Source organism: Drosophila mojavensis, unplaced genomic scaffold (assembly GCF_018153725.1).
Source record: "Drosophila mojavensis isolate 15081-1352.22 unplaced genomic scaffold, ASM1815372v1 contig_16, whole genome shotgun sequence".
Lineage (NCBI taxonomy): Eukaryota > Metazoa > Arthropoda > Insecta > Diptera > Drosophilidae > Drosophila > Drosophila mojavensis.
The window spans coordinates 7,735,399-7,759,294 of record NW_025318693.1 but is presented as its reverse complement, the minus strand read 5'-3'; the positions used below and the strand labels follow the sequence as shown (position 1 = coordinate 7,759,294).

The following is a 23,896-nucleotide window of genomic DNA, read 5'->3' as shown; positions in this document are numbered from 1 at the left end:
AATGTACGCAGTAAAGATTCTAAAGAAGAGAGCACCGCGAGTGGGAGCAGCAAGAGATACAATTTTCCGCAAACCAAAGAGCAAGAACCCACACACGCAAGCCATCGATGTGCAGTCTGAGCGAAAAGCAAATCAGAATAAAGCAAACAACAAAAACAAAGTGATTCTACGCGAAGAACAACAACGATACAAAAAAAAACCTCTGCGTGGTCAGAACCGTACAAGTGTTTGTGTGTGTGTGTTTGTATGCGACTGAGTGAGTGTAGCTATACTTGTGTGCGGCAATCATTTTTAGCAAGCGATGCACAGTGACACAGAATAGCAAATGTATTGCTGGATATGCCCACTGTTCCACACGAAACGCTCCCAGAAAGGCTGCAAACAGGTTTACAAACATACATACGCTTATGATCACACAGACCCATACATATGCATGTGTGTTTATATTCTGGCAACGCTTTTCGCATAAATTACCTACACAAATACATATTTGTGTGTGTGTGCGTTGTCAGGCAGCACTGGCGCTTCAGGAAGGGGCAATCAGATTGAGCGGCTCCTGTTCCCTCCACTAGGCGCAGCCTTGCATAACGAACACGTGTAACCAATATGGTTGACTGGCAGCGACAGCGTTGCCCATAACAAAGAGTTTGTCAACTTGTGGCAGGGGTAGCAATTAAATACCGACACAGCGACAAGTGCACGGCGCAGCAGGACGAACTCAACGAAAGAGAGCTAGATGCTAAGCGACAAAGAGCGCAAGGGCGCATGAGCCAGAGCAACAGAAACGAAAAGAGCGCCTGCGCGCAACACTGCACCGTTGCCACAGTGTGTGTGTGTGTGAGAGAGTGAGTGAAAATGGTGTTGCATGTGTGTGTACTTATGTATGTATGCGTTGCTCGCCGACTGCATTTTTACTACGCGTGTAGGTGAGCCGGATTTTATGAATGAATTTTGTTGTGTGCGTATGTAATTTGATTTGAGGCTACAAAAACATGCACAATGCAGCGGACTGCAAACTAAACTGGCTGGAATTAACATAACGAGAGATATACATATAAAATTTATAATGGTTTGTTTTTAGTCAAATATTTTGGTATACTAGCCAACTTAAGTGGTATAAAACTTGTCGGTCGTCAGTGGGGCATTCGGAAGTATTATATGAGGACATAACATAATTTATTTTTAAGTGTCTGGCCAAACCTAAAACAAAGCAGCAGCATGCGGTCATTAATTTTGTTTTTGTCAACATACCGCATACAGCTGTCAAATTTTACTAATTTGAACCCAAATGACTTGTTGCCCTACTTTACAATTCTATCAATTTACTATTTATTACTAAAAAATTATTTTTCCACAACAATTATTTATATATCAATAGTAAATAGAATTTTATTCGTTGTAATTGCTTGTGTTTTAGTATAGAATTTTACAATAACGTTTCGTTAAGCTGAGACAACTTTAAATGTTGGCGCGCAAGCAGCCTCACGCGACTCAGTTTTGCGCTGTGTCTTTGGAGCCAACTTCACTTTGCGCAATTCTTTAGGTCAGCTGAGCTAGTTTAGTGCGAAAGATATCGATGTATCGATATTTGCCAGCCGTTCGTCCATCATCAGCTGCAGTAAATGGCGCCAAACCAAGGCGTAATTTACTAAGATATATAAATGTGAAATAAACATATAAATAATATTTAAAAGTATTTATAAAATGGCAGAAAGTGGCAGGGCAAAGGTGCTGCAAAACACTGGCAAGTTTGTGAGCGAAACACGTGCCGAGGGGTAAGTGTGTAGGCTATTAAATGCTGTGGAGCACCAAGCCTAATGTGATTTGTTTTCGTTTTTGCCAGCGACGATTTTTTCAATGAGGCAGGCTACCGGCAGTCGCGGGAGAACGATAAAATCGACTCGAAATATGGCTTCGACAGGGTTAAGGATAGTCAAGAGCGAACCGGCTATCTCATCAACATGCACACGGTGAGGCACTGAATAAATGAGAATTAAACAGAAATATATATATTCTCTTCCACAGAACGAAGTGCTGGACGACGATCGTCGCCTGGTGGCTGCTCTGGATTTGTTCTTCATACAAATGGATGGCTCGCGCTTCAAGTGCACCGTGGCCTATCAGCCTTATCTGTTGATACGCCCGGAGACGAATATGCAGCTGGAGGTGGCGCGCTTCCTGGGCCGCAAGTATTCGGGGCAGATTGCTAGCCTGGAGCACATTACGAAGGAAGACTTAGATTTGGCTAATCATTTGTCGGGGCTGAAGCAGCACTACATTAAGCTCTCCTTTCTCAACCAGACGGCCATGACGAAGGTGCGTCGCGAGCTCATGGCTGCAGTGCGTCGCAATATGGAGCGGGAGAAGTCCAACACATACTACATGCAAATGCTGGCCAATTCGCTGGCCCAATCGGCTAGTGGTGCGGACGATGGCAGCGGCAAGCGACAACAGGACTATATGGATTGCATCATGGACATACGGGAGCATGATGTACCCTACCATGTGCGCGTCTCCATCGATTTGCGCATCTTTTGTGGTCAGTGGTATAATATACGCTGCCGCAGTGGCGTGGAGCTGCCGATCATTACGTGCAGGCCGGATATCTTGGACCGGCCGGAGCCCGTGGTGCTGGCCTTCGATATTGAGACAACAAAGCTGCCGCTCAAGTTTCCCGATGCCCAGACCGATCAGATCATGATGATCTCGTACATGATTGATGGCCAGGGCTATTTGATAACCAATCGGGAGATCATCTCCTCCGACATAGAGGACTTTGAGTACACGCCGAAGCCCGAGTTTGAGGGCAACTTCATCATATTCAATGAGGAGAACGAAATGCAGCTGCTGCAGAAGTTCTTTGACCACATCATGGAGGTGCGTCCGCATATTGTGGTCACCTACAACGGTGACTTTTTCGATTGGCCGTTCGTGGAGACGCGTGCGGCTGTTTACGACCTGGATATGAAGCAGGAGATTGGCTTCTCCAAGATGCGTGACGGCAACTACTTGAGTCGTCCCGCCATACACATGGATTGCCTGTGCTGGGTGAAGCGAGATTCCTATTTGCCCGTCGGCTCCCAAGGTCTGAAGGCGGTGGCCAAGGCCAAGCTACGCTACGATCCGGTCGAGCTCGATCCCGAGGACATGTGCCGCATGGCCGTCGAGCAGCCACAAGTGCTGTCCAACTACTCCGTCTCCGATGCGGTGGCCACCTACTACCTGTACATGAAGTATGTGCATCCGTTTATATTCGCCCTGAACACGATTATCCCCATGGAGCCGGACGAGATACTGCGCAAGGGCTCCGGCACACTGTGCGAGACGCTGCTCATGGTGCAGGCCTATCATGCGAACATTGTGTTTCCCAACAAGCACCAGAGCGAGCTCAACAAGCTCTCCAACGAGGGTCATGTGCTCGACTCCGAGACGTATGTGGGCGGGCACGTGGAGGCGCTGGAGTCGGGCGTCTTTCGCGCCGATATACCATGCCGCTTCAGGCTGGATCCCAGCATGGTCAAGCAGCTAATGGATCATGTGGACGCTGTGCTGAAGCACGCCATCGAGGTGGAGGAGGGCATACCCCTGGAGTTGGTCAGCAATTTGGATGACGTGAAGCAGGAGATTGTCCAGGCGCTGCAGGGGCTGCACGACATACCCAATCGGCTGGAGCAGCCGGTCATCTACCATTTGGATGTGGGCGCCATGTACCCGAACATCATTTTAACCAATCGGCTGCAGCCATCGGCCATGGTCACCGAACTGGATTGCGCCGCGTGTGACTTCAACAAGCCTGGTGTGCGCTGCAAGCGTACCATGGATTGGCTCTGGCGCGGCGAGATGCTGCCTGCCTCCCGCAACGAGTTTCAGCGCATTCAGCAGCAGCTAGAAACGGAAAAGTTCCCACCGCTCTTTCCAGGCGGTCCAACGCGCGCCTTCCACGAGCTGTCCAAGGAGGACCAGGCGGCGTATGAGAAGAAGCGTCTGTCGGACTACTGCCGCAAGGCGTACAAAAAGACCAAGATCACCAAACTGGAGACGCGCACCTCGACCATTTGCCAAAAGGAGAACAGCTTCTATGTGGACACTGTGCGCGCCTTTCGAGATCGCCGCTACGAATACAAGGGCCTGACCAAGACGGCGAAGGCGGCGGTTAATGCCGCTGTCGCCTCGGGTGATGCGGCCGAAATCAAAGCGGCCAAGGGACGCGAGGTGCTTTACGACTCACTGCAGCTGGCCCACAAGTGCATTCTGAACTCCTTCTATGGCTATGTGATGCGGCGGGGTGCGCGCTGGCACTCCATGCCCATGGCGGGCATTGTCTGTCTCACAGGCTCCAACATTATCACCAAGGCGCGCGAGATTATTGAGCGCGTTGGGCGTCCGTTGGAGTTGGACACGGATGGTATTTGGTGCATATTGCCGGGCTCCTTTCCCCAGGAGTTCACGGTGCATACTACTCACGAGAAGAAGAAGAAGATCAACATTTCGTATCCCAATGCTGTGCTCAACACCATGGTCAAGGATCACTTCACCAACGATCAGTACCACGAGCTGCGCAAGTCAGCGGAAGGCGAGCCGCCCAGCTACGATGTGCGCGATGAGAACTCCATATTCTTTGAGGTTGACGGTCCGTATCTGGCCATGGTGCTGCCCGCCGCCAAGGAGGAGGGCAAGAAGCTGAAGAAACGCTATGCGGTATTCAATTTCGATGGCTCCTTAGCCGAGTTGAAGGGCTTCGAGGTGAAGCGACGTGGTGAACTGCAGCTGATCAAAAACTTCCAGAGCTCCGTCTTCGAAGCGTTCTTGGCCGGCAGCACGCTGGAGGAGTGCTATGCCTCAGTGGCCAAGGTGGCGGACTACTGGCTGGATGTGCTCTATAGTCGCGGCTCCAATTTGCCAGACTCCGAGCTCTTCGAGCTGATTGCCGAGAACAAATCCATGTCGAAGAAGCTGGAGGAATACGGCGCTCAGAAGAGCACATCCATATCGACGGCCAAGCGACTGGCCGAGTTTCTCGGCGAGCAGATGGTCAAGGATGCGGGCCTTGCCTGCAAGTACATCATATCCAAAAAGCCCGAGGGTGCGCCGGTCACTGAGCGAGCCATTCCGCTGGCCATTTTCCAGTCGGAGCCGAGTGTGCGGCGTCATCACTTGCGCCGCTGGCTCAAGGACAACACCATGGGCGATGCGGATATCCGGGATGTGCTCGACTGGAACTACTATATCGAGCGCTTGGGCGGCACCATCCAAAAGATCATCACCATACCCGCTGCACTGCAGGGATTGGCCAATCCGGTGCCGCGCGTGCAGCATCCGGACTGGCTGCACAAGAAGATGCTGGAGAAGAACGATGTGCTGAAGCAGCGGCGCATCAATGAGATGTTCACCAGCCGGGCGCGGCCCAAGCCAGCGCTGACCACGGAGGATAAGCAGCTGGAGCTAGGCGACATGGAGGACCTGGCGGGCAAAGATGATGCCGACGGCTCTGGCAGGCCGATGGTAACCAAGCGCAAGCGCGTGCATCTCGATGGCGAAGATGGGGAGGGCAGTGGTGGCGAGTCCACGCCTCAGCCGAAGACGTGGCGCCAGGCTCTGGGCGCGCCGCCTGCCATTGGCGAGACGCGCAAGACGATTGTGGAATGGGTGCGCTTCCAGAAGCGCAAATGGGCCTGGCAGCAGGAGCAGCGTCAGCGTTGTCGCCAGCAGAGCAAACGCCATCGCAGTGGCAACGACAGCGCAGCTGCAGCTGCATCCGCGCAGGCCGCCAGCAGGGCAACCACGGCCACCGCAACGCTGGGCGGCTTCTTGCGGCGGGCACAGCGCACGCTGCTGGATCAGCCCTGGCAGATACTGCAGCTGGTGCCGGTCAACGATCTGGGCCAGTTCAATGTCTGGGCGCTGATTGGCGAGGAGCTGCATCGCATCAAGTTGACAGTGCCGCGCATCTTCTACGTGAATCAGCGCAGTGCAGCGCCGCCCGAGGAGGGGCAGCTGTGGCGCAAGGTGAATCGTGTGCTGCCCCGCTCCCGGCCCGTTTACAATCTGTATCGGTATAGCGTGCCGGAGCAGCTGTTCCGCGACAATTGTCTAGGCATGCTGGCCGATCTGGCTACGCCCGACATCGAGGGCATCTACGAGACGCACATGACGCTGGAGTTCCGCGCCCTGATGGACATGGGCTGCATTTGTGGCGTGCAGCGCGAGGAGGCGCGTCGCCTGGCCCAGTTGTCCACGCGCGAGCTGGAGAGCTTCAACATTGAGCAGCTGGAGCAGCGCCCACAGTCGCATGTCAGATACCTGCAGCACGCCAGCACCAAGCTGCGCAAGATTTATCTCTACCAGCACAATATACCCACGGCCAAGAAGGAGATCTGGGCGCTGTTCCTGCTGCCCAGCAAGAAGGCCTTCGTCTTCGCCCTGGACACCGTGCGAGCCAACCAGATGCCCAACATGAAGCAGCTCTACACGGCGGAGCGTTTGGCTCTGATCAAGAATCTGCAGCAGGCCGCACAGGTCGAGAAGCTTCCACCGGACGACTTCACCTTCGAAGTGCTCATCGAGGTGGACGTCAAGCAGATCTACAGGCACATACAGCGCGCCCTCTCTGCCTACAAGCAAGAGCAGCCGGGTCCCACCATGCTCTGTCTGCAGACGGCCAACGAGGCACGAAAACTGAGCGCAGCCATGCCGGTGCTGCTGGAGTTCCCGCAGGCCCAGATACACATCTCCGACGATGCGAGTCTGCTCTCTGGCCTCGACTGGCAGCGTCAGGGAGCGCGCGCAGTGGTGCGTCATTTCTTGAATCTGAACAACGTGCTGGAGCTCATGCTGGATCAGTGCCGTTACTTCCAAGTGCCCATCGGCAACATGCCGCCGGATACGGTGCTCTTTGGTGCGGATCTGTTCTTTGCCCGCCTGCTGCAGAAGCACAACTTTGTGCTTTGGTGGTCGGCCAGCACGCGTCCGGATCTGGGCGGCCGCGAGGCGGACGACAGCCGTCTGCTGGCCGAGTTTGAGGAGAACATCACGGTGGTGCAGAATCGACCCGGTTTCTATCCGGATGTGTGCGTCGAGCTGGCTCTGGACAGCTTGGCCGTCAGTGCATTGCTGCAGTCAAACAGGATTCAGGAAATGGAGGGCGCCTCCTCTGCCATCACATTCGACGTGATGCCGCAGGCATCTCTCGAGGAAATGATCGGCACGGTGCCGGCCGCTACGTTGCCCAGCTATGACGAGACTGCTCTCTGCTCCGCCGCCTTTCGCGTAATGCGCTCCATGGTGAATGGCTGGCTCCGTGAGGTGTCCATCAATCAGAACATCTTCTCCGACTTTCAAATCGTGCACTTCTATCGCTGGGTGCGCTCCAGCAATGCCCTGCTCTATGATCCTGCGCTGCGCAGATCTCTTAACAATCTGATGCGGAAGATGTTCTTGCGCATCATTGCGGAGTTCAAGCGCCTGGGTGCCACCATAGTCTATGCTGACTTCAACCGGATCATACTCAGCTCGGGCAAGAGGAACGTCTCGGATGCCCTGGGCTATGTGGACTACATTGTGCAGAGCCTGCGCAACAAGGAGATGTTTCACTCCATACAGCTGAGCTTTGAGCAGTGCTGGAACTTCATGCTCTGGCTGGATCAGTCCAACTTCTCAGGCATACGTGGCAGCCTGCCCAAGGGCATTGATGAGACTGTCTCGGCCATAGCGGCGGGCAGCACAACTCTGCATCAGAGCCAGGCCCGGAAGAAGCCACGCAGCGAGGATGACGATGATGATGATGATGATGATGATGTAGAAGAGGTCGAAGCTGGCGCTGATGAGGTGCAGCTGGAGCAAGACGAAGAGGAAGAGGAGCTGGCTCTAGAATTAAACTGGACCATTGGAGAGCAGCTGCCGGAGGAGAATGAATGCCGCGAGAAATTTGAATCTCTGCTCACGCTCTTCATGCAAGCGCTGGCGGAACGCAAAACAACTGAACAGGCCATCAAGGATATTTCGCATTGTGCCTTCGACTTTGTGCTGAAGCTGCATAAAAACTACGGCAAGGGCAAGCCTAGTCCGGGCCTGGAGCTCATTCGCACCCTTGTCAAGGTGCTCAGCGTGGACAAGACACTGGCGGACCAAATCAATGAGCTGCGGCGCAATATGCTGCGTCTAGTTGGCGTGGGCGAGTTCTCCGATCTGGCCGATTGGACAGATCCCTGTGATACGTACATCATCAACGAGGTCATATGCAAGGCATGCAATCACTGTCGCGATCTGGACCTGTGCAAGGACAAACATCGCGCCATGAAGGACGGCATGTAAGGGTTTTACTATTTATCCTTAATGACTCGTATTTATCCTCATTCTATTGCAGTCCTGTCTGGCTCTGTGCGCAGTGCTATGTGGCCTATGACAATGAGGAGATCGAGATGCGCATGATTGATGTGCTTCAGCGCAAGCTGATGTCCTTTGTTCTGCAGGACCTGCGCTGTGCGCGCTGCAACGAAATCAAACGCGAGAATTTAGCCGAGTTTTGCACCTGTGCTGGCAACTTTTTGCCCCTTATCGGTGGCAATGAAATTGAGAAGCTGCTCAAGACCTTCAGCAATGTCGCCAGCTACCATAAGATGCAGTTGCTCCAGCAAACGGTGCAGCAGGCACTAAACACGCCGCGTTAGATTTTAAGTCTTGGATATTTTAAAGAAACTTTTAAATATAGATTTGATTTTCTTTTCACTCAAATTAGTTTCGGTTCAATTTTGAATTTGAACCTCTTCTTTATGAATCAGATGACCATATCATATAATCTGCGGGGGTTCCGAACTTAAGAACAATCTTTAATGAGTTGCTTTATTGAAGAGACGACATTCATTCGACTATAGTCATAAATTGTTAAACTGGTTGTGGTTTGAGTACCTGATCGAAGATCAGTTCAGAGCGTTCACACGCAAAAGGTTCATCAGCATTGATATTAAGCAATTAGGCTAAATTAGTAAATCTGTCTGGGGTTCGTTTTCAAATGTGAAACGCCATAAATTTGTGAAGAAAACATGTTTTATTAGTATTACAGTAATAAGATGTGATGTGCAAGCTTGACAACGTTTTAGTGAAAATAATTAGAAGATAATAAAAGATAATATGGAATGCTTAGGCCACGGTCACTGGCTTAACATCTCGGATATACTCCTCGAAGTTCTTGTCGTCCAATAGTCCGGGATCGAAGCCATTGATAATCTGTGGCAACACTGGATTGTCCAACATGGTCGTGTGATTGCCCTCGATCACCTTGAGCGTGACCTTGCCCGATGTCAGCTTCGACACACAATAGTCCTCCTCGATGTCCTGCAGAGAGACCTCTGCGGGCCGAACTAGTGTAATGGGTGACTTCAAGTCCTTTATGCTGTCCACGTCAAATTGGGCGGCCATTTTAACCCTGTGGAACATGGCCTCGACTATAACTCGGCAGTATTCTTTGCTGTAAATCTTCTGCTTCTCCGCGAACTCCATCAGCAAGTCCATTTTCTCCTTGAGAGTATCCAGCTTATGGAACATAAGGGCTGCGGACTCATTAGTCTCGTCAGGGAATATTTGACTGACGATCTTTGAGAAGAGCAAGTCGTATAGATCGTTATCGGTGTAGTCTGCACCCAAGTGGAGGTTCGTTAGTCTTGTCAGGAAGTGTGGGGCGCCATCAATGAGCAGGATGTGTCCACGGAAGCCCGCATTCTCTAGCAAAGCGGCCAGCTGTAGTGCCACAAAGGAGCCATAGGAGTAGCCAATGAGGTAGAATGGATCAGCCGGCTTCAGAAGCGTTTTCACATGCTGCAAAAGAATTTTGATTAGGGTTTGATGGCGTTAATATTGGCACATTGACTTACCTCCAGCGCCAGGTTAGCTATCTCACTGACTGTCTCCGCTTGAGCGAATCGATGGAGCTGCAGCACATTGGCCCTGCTATTCAGGCCTGCGCCAATGTTATACCAGGCCTGGCCTGCTGTACCCTCCAGGCCGGGAATTATGATATTGGGTGGCACACTTTGCTTGGAAGGCGGAGCACGGGTTTTCAGAGCATACATGACTTGGTCACAGTGAGTTTCGTCGCCCAGATTGCGAATCATCAGGTCCATGCCGATGGGCTGGCCGTCAGAGGCGAAAATCATTTTCACAGCATCCGTGTTATCCTTCTCCCTGGCCTCCATAAACTCCTGCAGTTTTTGGAAGGTGAGCGAACGGAGATCCTGCGGCGTTAATATGAGCTCGAAGTCACGCTCGAGTGTTTGCTTGATTTCAACAGCCATCAGCGAGTCCATGCCCATCTCCGAGAGGGTTGTGCCAAGGGAGACGGACTTCAGGTCACGTATGCCCATAATGTTCATTACCGTATCGATAATACTTTCGTTTCCGGAACGACCCGAACGCTTCTCGGCAACCACCATGCTGGCGACAATCGGTGACTTTGCATTGAACAATGTGTCCAACTCCTGCAGGCACGACGAGATTCTCTGCTGCAGCGTTCCGCCAATTTCCATGTCAATTTTATCCTCAGCCATGTCGGCGACCAGTCCAACCTCGCCCACAGCACCCCATTGAATGGCCTTCGCCGGCAGTCCATCTCTGTGACGGCACTCGATGATGCGCTCCATGATCGAATTGGCCATACCATAATTCGTTTGCCCGGCATTGCCTCGACCACACGACACGCTCGAGAATACCACGAAATGCTCTAGGTCCGGACACAGAATGCGGGACAGCAGATCCAAGTGTTTGGTGGCAATCGCCTTGGGCGCGAAGCTCTGCATGAATTGCTCCACGGTCTGATTGGCAAAGATGCCGTCACGCAACGCCACAGCCAGATTGAAAATGCCTCCAACTGGTCCCAGTTTGGCAGCCTCCAGCAGCAGATTGCGACAGCCCTCAATTGTGGATATGTCCGCCGTGTTAACTACAGTTTCGCAGCCGTAAGTCTTCCAAAGTCTGTTTCGAAATACAATTACGTTACTTGGATGTTTGGTATTCAAATGCATTTACGTACGCAATGCGATAGGATTGATAGTCTTTGCTGATGCCACGGCTGGAGCTAAGCACCAGCTTACGGGCGCCACGGAGCGCCATCCAATCGGCCAGTTCCATGCCGAATCCACCCAAACCTCCGGGTATCACATAGCTCATGTGCGGCTTAAAGTACACTTGGCTGAGGACACGCACCGGCAGCGTTTCGGCTGCTTCTGGGTTGTCACGTACTTTAATTATGACCTTGCCAATATGCTTGCCGCCAATCAGATGCCTGAAGGCCTGCTCGAGCTCGTGCGCCGGAAAGACGGTCACCGGCAAGGGCTGCACAATGCCGGCGGCAATATCCATATCAATTAGTTTCTTTAAGTGCTGCAGATAACAATTGAATTAGTTAGATTAAATACATGGACTCATATATATGTATATGGGGGCAATGATTACCCAAATATCCTCATCGGGTGCCACCAACAGGTTGTCAGCCAGCACAGCGTGGAATGTGAGCTCCTTCAGGAAGCAGCTCATGCCCAGCTTTGTGTCATTGGCCATATCGAACTTTCCAATCTCCAAGAAGTGTCCGGACATACCAAGACAGCGCACAGATGCCAGCAGCTTATCCTCCGACAAAGAGTTCAGCACAAAATCAACACCCTTGCCATCGGTTTCACGCTGCACCATCAGCTCGAAAGACGTATCACGCGAGTTTCCAATTTGGGATTCTAAATAATAATTCGATTAGATGTATCATCCAAAAAGTTGATGCACTCTGTGTATACCTTTCAGTTGTGGGAACGTATCCAATAGGAACTTTTTCTTTTGGGGTGTGCTGCAAGTGGTGAATACATTCAAATTGTAGGCCAAAGCCACTCGAATGGCCGCCAAGCCAATGCCGCCAGTGCCAGCGTGAATGAGTATGCTCTTGCCCTTGCGAATATCGGTGGCCATGAAGAAGGCGTAGTAGACTGTAATGTAGACAACGGGAACCGTAGCGGCGTCCTCCAGACTCCAGTGATCGGGAATGTCCCAGATCAGCTTGGAGGGTTTCTCCACATACGACGCAACACCGCCCTTTACTACCATGCTCATAATTCGACGACCGGTTTTCTTATCGATTCCAGAGTACTCGAAGCCGAGCACACAACTTTGATCGATGCGACTCGTGCCGTATAGTTCAATGGCCAGACGGCCCGTGGCCAGCATTATGTCTCTGAAGTTCAGCGATGAGTACGCTATTTTAATTCTGCAGTCCTGGGGATCGAGGGGACCTTCGAACCAGCGCAATGACGACAAATCGCCGCGCTGCATCACATTGCCATAAATGTGATCCACTCGAGGTTTGACCTCATCATTCACAGGCAGATGCAGATGTCGCAGACTGCCCCAAGCACCCTACATCAATAATCATATATGTATTCTAATAATCCTTGTAAAATATATCCAAGATGCTACTTACTTGACGATAGATGTTGAATGCCAGGCCCAGTGCAAACTGACTCGCATAAAATGGATCTTTTAGGTCGAACTCTGGTGCACTAGGATCATCAATGAAGAAACAGGTGACCAAATTGCCATCGGGCTCCTTTCGCAAACAGTTGACCAAGCCGATCAGACCATTCAGCTCCTCCTTGAATGCATACATAACGACAGGAGTCTTCATGCTTATAGCGGACTGCACCTGACCAATCCAATCGAAGCTCGGGTCTTTATCCGAAACCTTAACGACAGTGGGTTCCATATGCAACTTCTTAGAGACCTTCTGTAGCAGCAGGAGAACTTCCTCGTTGCCGTCAATGGGAATCACCGTAACCAAATGGAATTGTTCAGGTAGTTTTAAGCTGCTGATGTTCGTTGTGGGTCGCTCTCGGATCAAAAGATAACCGTTGTCCACGAGCACCTTCTGTGCATTCGTAATCACATCTTCATTGAGTGCTCCGCAAATGCCACCACCCACCACGAAGTGATAATTTGTTAGGCTAGCCAACTTCCCATTTTCTACATGTACGCTGGGCATTTCCTCAACCTTTCGATTCGTCAAGAACATATACTCTCCAGTGACGACGGGCAGATCCTCGATAGCATCGGTGAACTTATCCAACACGGTATCCCTACCATCAGTGTCGACTTCGACGAGCTTCATCTTAAGCGTGGGGACGTTCTCCAGAGCGAGTTGCACGCAAATGCGGGCTGCATTCGACAGACTCATTTGGGGTGCCGGCAAATAGGGCACGAATTCGTATTTCTCCAATACGGGAATGCCTGGTGGTCTGCGCCTCTGCACTGGACTGGCATGAAGTCCAATCAACTCGATACCTCCCGCTACAACGCGATCATATTTATGATCCACATACACATCAAATACACGATTCTCGGGATCCATTTTGGTCATCAAATCGAAATGATGGACGCCATTGATACGCAGCTTACGTATTTTCGTTGGCAACAGAAGGGAGCGTGAGTCAGTGCCCAATATATGGATTTGCAACATTGCATCCATGAAGGTTACCCAGTTGTAGTTCCATTCGACTTGACCATACTGTCCATCGGAACGAGCGCTCCTTACTGCTCGGAATGCTCCATTGTAATGGTATCCACGCAGCTTAAGTTCCTTGTAAAAGTCTTTTTTGGATACCATCGGGAACTTGGACTCTTTTTCGAAGTGATAGATATCTGGTATGGGGGGATTTTCAATCTCTCTGATTTTACCGGTAACCACTAAAGCGCCACCTTCAGTAATCTGAGAGTATATAAATATATATGTATATGAATAACCTTACTCATTTTTAGTGATTTAGATTTCACTTACCTCAAAGTGACCTGTGCCATAGTGAATCATAACATTTAGCTCTACCTCTCCATTGAGTGACATATTCGTGGCCCTGAGGAACTGAACTTCCTCGAATTCGACTGGCACATCCATATAGCTGGGGCCATGGTACATAAGCGAGAACGTCTCCCAAACGTATTGTAAATAGCAGGTTGCCGGTACAAGAATTTTTCCGTCTATGACATGTCCGCTCATGAACTCCTCGTTGTCGCTGGCCAGGTTGATGGCGAACATCCGTTCGCCACTTGATTTGGTCTTCATGTTTTCATATTTGGTCACAAACCAATCTTCACTGTGATCCCAGCGGATCAGGGAGCTGATGCACGGTGTGCCCCGTGACACGGGGAACTCGATTTTGGGATACAAATTAGCAACTGGTACCATAAGTCCGTTCTGATACAGTCTGAAATGAAAAGAAAAATGAGATAAATGTATTCACAATAGAAGGCCACAATACTTACTTGCCAAGCGCCGTCATGAAGAAGAGCGCATTGTTCTTGTTTCCTCGATTTGTCAGCGCAATGTGAACACCGTTCGGCATAGATCGCTTGAGAATGGCGCCTAGCAAGCCGTGAGGAGCTATTTCAATGGTCAAGGCATTATTGGGCAACTGCGAGAAAGTCTCTTCGAAGAGCACACTGTTCAACAGATTGTTTGTGTGGTATTCGGCTGAGCATTGCTGATTTTGGGGCTGCTCCCAGTCACTCTTGGGCACACTGGTGCTCAGCCACTTTTCGGTTCTGGCCTTCGGATGTGGAATTGTTTCCTTCATGTATTTGAGCAATGACGGACCCATGGCCGCAATATACCTTGAGTGGTATGCAATGTTTGAGCAGGGCACTTCCTTGGCAAAGATGTCTTTCGATTTCAGTTCGCTCACGAATCGAGTAACATCATCGATTGGCCCAGAGATTGTGCAGGAGTCGGAGCTATTGTGGCATGCCACTTCAATGGCTTCGGGCAACATATTCTTGATCGCCTTGTAGCCGATGCCCACAGCGGCCATGGCACCTCTGATTTTGTCAGTGTCCACGCTGACTCGTCCACGATAATAGGCAGCGAGAATCATTTGCTCCGCTGTCAAACCTCCATCTGCATAGGCACAGCCCAGTTCTCCAACGGAATGACCAATGATGTAGTCCGGCTCCAAGTTCAGGGAACGTAAAACATCAGTAAGGCCAATTTGCACGGCAGCGATGCCGACAAAGGAGTTCAGGATATTTTTATAAACAGCTGGATCATTCGATGTGAGTATATCAATGAGATCAAGTCCTTTGGATGATAAAGTCTTGTGGCAGATCTCAATGGACTGTCGGAAGCGTGGGATTATCATCAGCGACGAGCCCATCTCGTTCCACTGAGAGCCCATGCCGCTGAAAACCCAGACAATGGGTCGCTTAAGGCCAGTGTAATGCTGCACATCCTTGACCAGAGCCTTGCTGGGTTCCAAGCCGTTATTCGCAAATACGCCGTAGCCTCGGAACACCATGCCGGACACATCTTCCTCCTGTATGTTTTGCAAAAGTGCAATAAATTCGGCATCTAACGGTTTCTTTTCGATGGCATTGAAAATCACATTCACAGCTTCTTCCGTTCGGCCGGCCCATGTCAAAAGTCGTGGCAGATCATCGTTCGGTATGCCGAAGTTAACCTTTGGCTTTGGATAGGCTTTCAAGATGGCATGGGCGTTAGCACCACCAAAGCCGAATGAATTGATTCCGATGTATGGCTTGGGCAGCGGAGTAGGGTCCTTGACTACGATTAAACGTCCTTCCGCAAGTGCCGTAATTGAGGGCTTCACTTCAGTAAAGTTGATATTGGGTGCAATCAAACCGGTCTCGAAAGCGAAACAGGCCTTAACGAGGGAGCAGATGCCAGAGGCAGGTTCCGAGTGTCCAACATTAGATTTAACAGAACCAACTAGAAGTGGCTCGCTCCGTTGGCTACAGAGCACACTATCGATTGCCTTGCACTCCTCTGGATCACCCACCACAGTTCCTGTACTGTGCGCTTCCAAGTAGCCCAAGTCATTTGGTGTGAGGTCGATTTCCTTGTAGAACTCTTCCAACAACTTCTGTTGAACTTTGCCCGATGGATAGGTAATGCCCTCTGGCTTATATCCATCACAGTTGGTCTTCGAGTAAATGACACTTGCGTAGACGCGCTTCGCATCTCGCTTTCGTTGAAGAAACATGCAGTTAATTGTCTCTGAACGGGTATATCCACTTGCGTCTTTGTCGAAAGGGCGACAGAAACCGTCCGGAGACAAAACGCCAAGTCTGCGAAGAAGATATGTATTTGAAAATTAGTCTCTATTTTGACATTTTTGAACACCAATAGATGCTTACCGAGCAAACTGAATAGTTACAAAGGGATGCAACAACAAATTCGAGCCACCAATAATTGCGGCATCAATTTCACCATTACGAAGGGCACTGAACGCATTATCCAAAGCGTACATTGAACTGGAGCACGCCGTGTCGAGCAAAAAGGATGGACCCTCCAATCCCAAGCAGTACGAAATACGGTTCGCCATCATGGCGCGACTGCAGCCGGTGATACCGAAACCACCCGATGAAACCTTCTCATAGAACCAAGTTTTCTCCGACTCGGATATACAAGAGCCTACATAGACGCCAGTCTTAGTGCCACGTAGAGTTTTTGGATTGATACCCGCATCAATCACCGCCTCGTAGGCCGTCTCAATCAAGATGCGAGTTTGCGGATCCATGGTATGCGCCTGCTTGAAGTGCACTCCAAAGAACGTCGCATCGAATTTTTCGAGTTCACTAATTTTACCAGAACGCTTCGGAATCTCTGGATTAAAGTGACGCCAACGCCGCTCATCGTCATCGACCATATCAATCTAAGGACAGCAAGGAATTAAAGGTTATTCCAACATCAACCAATAGTTCATGTGAAAATTTTAATTTCTGATTGAGAAATTAATTTTAAAAATAATTTTTCTTTTAGTGTATTTTAATTTAGTGGATTTCTTTATAAATTTCTTTTTCACTAAAGGTTCTTTTTAATGATTTCTTGTTTTTGCTGGACTCATAGAACTTTCTCGAATTCGCTTTTTGTAATAAATATATTTATTAAGCTATATATTTATTAAGCTTGACAAACTCGCGTTGTTTGAATAACTTTATTGTCAACTGCATTAAAGAGTATTAATTTTTCTCCCGCACTTGTTCTTATTGATATAACACGTGATATTTACCAACCTTGTTATAAAGATTGTATTCGTATTCCGATATATTTTTCGAGTTGGGAAATTTACCGGCCATGCCAGAAATAACAATATCATCGCCATCCGTTTCAGGATAGGCCCGAGAGAACTTTTTGTTCTTTTTCAACGACATTTCGGACGCCATTGCACTGAGTTTTTAAGCACTTGATTTTGAGCAAAAGGGATAAAATGTTCAATTTATTTCGATTGTCCTTTACGGGAATCCTTTACGAATTATTTTCACTGTAACACTATTATAAATCACAATACGTTGATGGCTTGCGTAATCCAGCGAGAGTGCGTGTCCGAATTGCCAGACAAATAGCAATTGAAGCCAGAACTTACCACTGGCTGTTTATATACCTTTGCTAGGGCATATTACAAATTCCAAGAAGGAATGGAATAAAAAATGGCGAATACTTTGACCACAAACACTTGTCAGTAATTAAAGTCAACGAATTCCATAAATAAACAATTCATTTAACCATGCATTGATATTTCAACTGCTGCTAGACTTAAGGTTCGCCGATGAAGGGAAATAAATTATATACTCTGGCTATACATTCTTCAAAAACTTTCCCTTATCAATATATTGTATATACATACATATATAACATCAGCTTTGGTATATAATATATATATATATATACGTATATATAAATTAGTGTAACAGTTCTTTGAGTTATATTAAATATGCATAAGTTAAACGCTTCCTGGCTTTCTCTCTTTCTGTATCTGTTTCACTCTCTCTGTCTTTGAATTTATATAGCCATCAAGACAACTGAAACAACTCTATTACGTAAGTCATTTATAGCATTCGTTATAGAGCCTATGTTATTTCCTTTCAGTTTCTTTATTTACATAGACTATTGAGGCAATAATGCTTAAATAGATTTTTAAGTCACTTTTTATTGGAGTTGGGAAACTTTGCAGCAAATGCGAAATATGTTTTGGCTAACCATTTCAAAACGATTCTCACATATTTGCCAAAAGTATGAGAAAGCTTTGTAGAGACGCGTCTGTGAAGGAAAAGTTTGCTCTATTGGATTTTAATAAAAAATCAGCTTTATGTTATATACAGAGCCGCTTCTTTTATACAGAGCGGCCTTTGTATAGAACCCAAAATTTTTGATAATTAAAGCTGATTTTCATTGAAAGGTTAAAAGGTTAGAGAGTCATAATAATATGATATAGCTAATAATTGGAAATACGTAAAGATAAAGCACCAAAGATCGATTGTATTATTTATCACAGCAAATCAAGTATATTTGATATTCGATGGAATGTTGAACCAACACACTAGATTTCAAGTTTTTCCTGCATATCTATATACAAGAAGATTTTTATATATGCGACAGACGTAGAGTATTCTTTTATGGCGTAATTCAATTCTTTTATTTTTTTTTAGCACAGCAACCAGATATACATACGTGCAGATATATTATATATATATATACTATATATATACATAGTTGGTTAGACTTAAATTTGTGTAATGCTTTTAAAGTTAATGAACTTGAACAAACCGCTTCCACCGGCAAAATGCAAATCAATTAATCGTTCGTTGAACTTATCAAATTGAATGCGTTTGCATATATAATTATTGCCTATCTATAACAATGTATGCTCATAAGGTACAATTTGCAAACACAAGCTGCATATGAAAACTATATATGTACTAGAATATTACAAATACAATTCATACATTGTTGTTGTCGGCACATGTGTGCCGCCGGCAGAAAGAGGCGTGTCTGAGCCCCAATATAATTCTCCTACTATATACTATATACTATATGGCACAGTTGTCACAGTTGATTCTTCAGCACATTGAAGTTGGATTTCATTGTAGGTTTCTTTCTTTCTATTATTTCCTTGAAGTGAAAGCCTTCAGTCTCATAAAAATTATGCTTTCTATTTATATATTTGGATTTCAAGATTTACATTCTATTGAAAGCAATTAACATATGAAAACATGTAATCCCGACACTTTCGCAGTAAACCCAGATGACAATCAAAGCGAAGCAGACAATCTTTTATTCAGAAATAATAAAACATGTGATTCCTGCTTCCAACTTTTTGCCGCGCATAATTGCGAAACTTTGTTGCCTTTATCCTTGTTGTTTCTTGAAGACCTTGAATATAATTTGCATAGGCGTATTTTAATTATTATTCTCCGACGTCTTCCCCGATGCAACAAATGCGGCTCAAAGTTTGCTTTATTTGCATATGCTCATCTCCTCTCTCAAATATAGACACATGCACTCGAACAATTATACTTAGCTTAACAAAAAGTTAATGTATACATTTGAGTACATTCATATCTGTATTTTTACGTGTGAAACAAAAAAATAATCTTGCAATCATTGTTGCTAATAATTTGCCGAAGTAGCTTGATTGCGGCCAGGAAATGCCCCAGGGGCCTTCCACAATCAATGCCAATCAAACGCTTTAGATTTTGCATACCTTTTCTACACATGCATGGGCCGTGTGTATACTCACACATACATACACTTATGTGCCCACGGGCAACACATTCTAGCCGTCGGTGTCAATTCAAATATTTTGTAAAAGACCATTGTTAGGTATGCAAATATCAAGGTTCAGCTTAAGCATAGTTGGCTTTCGCTATAGTGAACCCTATCAAATAGAGGGAAGTTTTTTTTTTTCATATATTTACTCTGGAGTTTATAGAAAAATATATATAAATAAATAAATATATAATATGATAAACAGATAAATATATATTATCATTGTTCAGTAAGGTACAGATATACAAGGTAACACAAGACTTGTAGCCTCATAATCTCCTAAATTTATTTAAATAATTGACAGCTTATCAATATGCTTTGAATTTGTATATTGATTATGTAATTTTTTAGTTATTATTTAAAATGTATTATTTATGTAAAATATAACATTAACTATTATAAAATGCTTTGATGCTTAATAAACGTATCACATTAAAATTATGATTGTCTAAAAATAAAATAATACTTTCAATTCTAACACTCGCCAACATGATTTGGTAACAATGAATTGTACTTGACTTTTCCTAGTTTGAAAACTTTCTAACAAACCTAAAGCTGTACAAAGTGAAGAAAAAAGAAAACAATGGAAAATTATATATATGTATATATTTTATTTTCCCAAAAATAAACGTTTGTACATAAGCTTCTTTTAAAGTATTCCACACCATTCTATTACACCTCTTCTGCCTTCTAGCTTCTACCCCCTCCATAATTTATGGCTATTCATTAAAATGATGCGTCGTTTAATTTGTAATTTTATTTTATAATTTAATTATATTGGAATTAAGTTGGTTTTCTATATTTAAATTGTTTTCATACTTGTTTACATTCAATCAGCTGTTTTAAGAACAATAAATATGAAGTGCATTCATATATTGGCCGACATATGCACAATTGAAGATTCCACAACTGCTGCCTTGCGTGTCTGTGTGTGTGTGTGCGTGCGTGCATGCGTGTGCCATATGAACCCCTTAAACCGGTTTCTTTAATGGGCCGATCACAAGCTGGATTGTGCTCACGATGTGTGACTGAGCGAGCGCAGTGAAGAGAGCTCGCTGCTTGCTTATTGTAAGTTGCAGATTATCTCTTATCAGAGTCAGGCGTTGAGCGACAGCGACTGAGAGGGAGAGAGAGAAATAGAGAGGGACAGAGAGGCAGAGCTAAGACGCTTAAAAGCTTTCACCTTAAAGCTCATCGCTGTGCACTTGTTCGCATGTATCTGGCTGGCTCAAAGCTTTTGGAGGTAGTCTTGAATTAAATTCGTTCGCGTTCAGAGCTCTTGGAACTGGTTGGAATACGGGCTTAAAAGTTTATCTGGCTTCCCCCACAAAAGAGAGATTAAATAGAAATAACGCATTAATCAGCCGCTGTGGTTGGCCGAAAGTCAAGGTTACCGAAACTACATAACTGAAGGTTAGTAAGAGTATCTAAAGGTTTTTAAACTTTTTTGGCAAAAATTCCGCTGGTAGGAATTGCCCGTAAGTGACTGTGATATAACTTGACGTCATTAATTAGTTGGAATTCCCGTCTCAGATTTAGTCGTAAGTGTAGTCATTGTTTTTTTTTTTTTTTTTTTTTTTCAAGTGTGTGTGTTTACATAGAATGGAACGTGTAAGGAATGAAAGTTAGCAATCAAAACAAAAATGTTTTGTGTTCTATTTATTTCAAATGCGATTATAAACAAGTCAAACATGCTCTACAGGTTCCAATTACAAATGTTTAGCATCATCATATAATCTCTGTGTAAATGTGTATTTTAATTTTATTTTTGCTTTGTAGTGTATTGAAATTTGATAAGAATTCTTGTATTATGAAAAATGTATTTGGACCTTATCAGGTCTTCTTTTAATGTATGTTTTAATATGTTGACCTTCTCAAGCCAAAACTAGATTAACAAGTTTTTCTAATTGCAAACAGGATGGGTCTACGCCAGAATCTCGCATGGGCTATTCTAGCCATTATCAGCTACTCTTCTGTCTTCGCCGCTCCCCAGCAGTCCTCAAATGTGGAGAGAAACATTCAGGATATATTCAATACGAACCCAAGTCTACCACCGGCACGCGGCGGGTTTGCTGAGGTGGTTACACCAGTTCCTATTGGCGCTTCAAATCCGCTGATTGACTTCACTTCGATCAGTGGCAAGACGTCCAATTGCAATTGCGTGCCCTACTATATGTGCGATCCATCCACGAACAGCATTACCGAGGACGGCGCATTCGATGGCTTTGGTGTCATTGACATTCGCTTTGGCGATGATGATCCTGTTTGTCCCTCCTCCGTGGACGTTTGCTGTGCTGGCAATCGCACACGCGAACAGGTCCTAAATCCTACGCCTTTGGAGAAGCGGCCAAATCAGCCACGCGGCTGTGGCATTCGCAATGTCGGCGGATTGGATTTCACATTGCCGAGTACAACACAGAATGAGGCCGGATTTGGCGAGTTCCCCTGGACTGTTGCGCTGCTGCATGCAAACAATTTTAGCTACTTCTGTGGTGGCTCACTCATCCACCCGCAGGTGGTGCTGACTGCAGTGCACTGCTTACTGCCGCATGCCCCAGGCTCATTCCTGATCCGCGCAGGTGAATGGGACGCACAGACAACCAGAGAGCGTCTGCCATACCAGGAACAAACGGCCAAGCAAATCATTTTGCATCCTCAATTCAACATCCGGAATGTTGCGAATGACTTTGCGCTGGTTATACTCTCACAGCCCTTCACACTGGCCGATCACATCAATGTGGTTTGCCTACCCCCCCAGGGCGCTAGCAGTACGGCTGGCACCACCTGCTTCTCCACCGGCTGGGGCAAGGATGTCTTTGGTGCCGCTGGAAAGTACAGCGTTATAATGAAGCGTGTCCCGCTGCCGGTTGTCGACTTCAACAGCTGCCAATCACGGCTGCGTAGCACGCGACTCGGTTCCAGATTCGCCTTGGATCGCTCGTTCATGTGTGCAGGCGGCCAGCGAGGTGTCGACACCTGTCAAGGCGATGGCGGTGCGCCGCTCGCATGCCCAATCGGATTATCGTCGGACAATCGCTATCAACAAAGCGGCATTGTCGCTTGGGGCATTGGATGTAATGATGAGGTGCCCGCTGCCTACGCCAATGTCGCATTAGCTCGTGATTGGATTGATCAGCAAATGTTGGGCAATGGCTTTGATACATCTACATATACAGCCTAACTGCCTAAAGCTCTGATATCTCATTAAAATTAAAGAAATAATATACTCGTATATGTACATATATATACTTGTGTGTGAAACAAATGGAAGTTAATGAAAAGGAACTGCTTGAGCGAATTTTCCTGTTGACCTGAATAGATTGTAAGATGACTCAGCCAACAACAACATCAAGCACTAGTGAAAGCAAAGAAACCCGAAGCGAATTCTAGTTTCTAAAGCTGAACCTCAAAGTAGTAGGTTTGAGCTGTAAACTGAAGCAGACGGCAAGGTTCTTGGCTCTTTTGTTGAATGTAACCACAAACTTTTGCAGACAAAGCATTTGGCTTTAATTAAAAGCTCCGGGGACAGCAAATTAAGTTAAAGATGCAAAGAAATGCGTCCTTAGAGCGAAATGGTGTCAAAATTCTTCTCACTTCAAACAAGTCCACAAAGTGTTGCAATTATATTTGTCATGCATGCACAGCATCTGCGGGTAGCCAGCAAAGCACACATGCACACATATACACATACTCTCTTACACACACACTTACACACACGTTCGTATCTAAAGCAAAAAGCAGCATAGAGCCGGAGATGGTTGAAATGGTGACACTGGCAACGCCTGCACCTGCGTTTGAATTGCTGCATCCATCCAGCTGCCTGCTGCAGTTGGCGCTGCTGCGGCAGCTGGTGGCACGAAGCCAACGCCAAGGCAAGCCAGCGCCAACGCCAAGCCAAGCCAGACCAGACCAGGCCAGGCCTGGTTACGACTAGTCTCATTTCAGTTGTGACCGCCCGCACCGGCCCTACCGCGCTGCTCGCTAAGCGTGCTCTGTGCGAAGTATAAGGTGACTGAGTCACTGTAACTGTAACATAACATGTGCTTAACCCAAAAGCAGACGCACCCTATCACCCTAAACACGCCAGCTGGCCGACTGCCACCCAACAATTCCCCCCACCGACATGTTACAGCCTAATTGCAGTTTTTCAAATGTTGCAGTTGCTTCCGAAAAAATTAGGGTCATGGAATTTTAAAGGCGCCTTTGCCATCGGAGTAACAAGGGCTTAAAGGGGCATAAGCGCACATTGGCCGTGGGTAGCGGATGCGAACTGCCAGCCAGCCAGCATATTTTATGCTATGGGAATGTCCGCTC

General features: G+C 46.9%; 3 protein-coding genes across 3 annotated transcripts; 2 read left to right on the top strand and 1 right to left on the bottom strand.

Moving 5' to 3' along the window:
- Window positions 1–1,582: 1,582 nt before the first annotated feature.
- LOC6573092 (DNA polymerase epsilon catalytic subunit 1) lies at window positions 1,583–8,730 on the top strand. Its single transcript, XM_001999147.4, has 4 exons — window positions 1,583–1,775; window positions 1,844–1,970; window positions 2,026–8,306; window positions 8,363–8,730. Exons 1-4 carry the CDS (start codon window positions 1,705–1,707, stop codon window positions 8,664–8,666), a joined length of 6,783 nt encoding a protein of 2,260 aa, XP_001999183.1. The 5' UTR covers window positions 1,583–1,704; the 3' UTR covers window positions 8,667–8,730.
- A 294-nt stretch (window positions 8,731–9,024) lies between these two features.
- LOC6573093 (fatty acid synthase) lies at window positions 9,025–17,371 on the bottom strand. Its single transcript, XM_001999148.4, has 10 exons — window positions 17,050–17,371; window positions 16,171–16,688; window positions 14,284–16,101; window positions 13,802–14,225; window positions 12,452–13,732; window positions 11,775–12,387; window positions 11,443–11,717; window positions 11,021–11,370; window positions 9,867–10,962; window positions 9,025–9,810 (listed from the first exon to the last, which is right to left on the bottom strand). Exons 1-10 carry the CDS (start codon window positions 17,197–17,199, stop codon window positions 9,136–9,138), a joined length of 7,200 nt encoding a protein of 2,399 aa, XP_001999184.2. The 5' UTR covers window positions 17,200–17,371; the 3' UTR covers window positions 9,025–9,135.
- A 3,440-nt stretch (window positions 17,372–20,811) lies between these two features.
- On the top strand, window positions 20,812–22,826 carry LOC6573094 (phenoloxidase-activating factor 2). The gene is made up of 2 exons (XM_001999149.4): window positions 20,812–20,995; window positions 21,500–22,826. The coding sequence occupies exon 2, from the start codon at window positions 21,501–21,503 to the stop codon at window positions 22,761–22,763; it is 1,263 nt and encodes a 420-aa protein (XP_001999185.1). The 5' UTR covers window positions 20,812–20,995; window position 21,500; the 3' UTR covers window positions 22,764–22,826.
- Window positions 22,827–23,896: the final 1,070 nt, after the last annotated feature.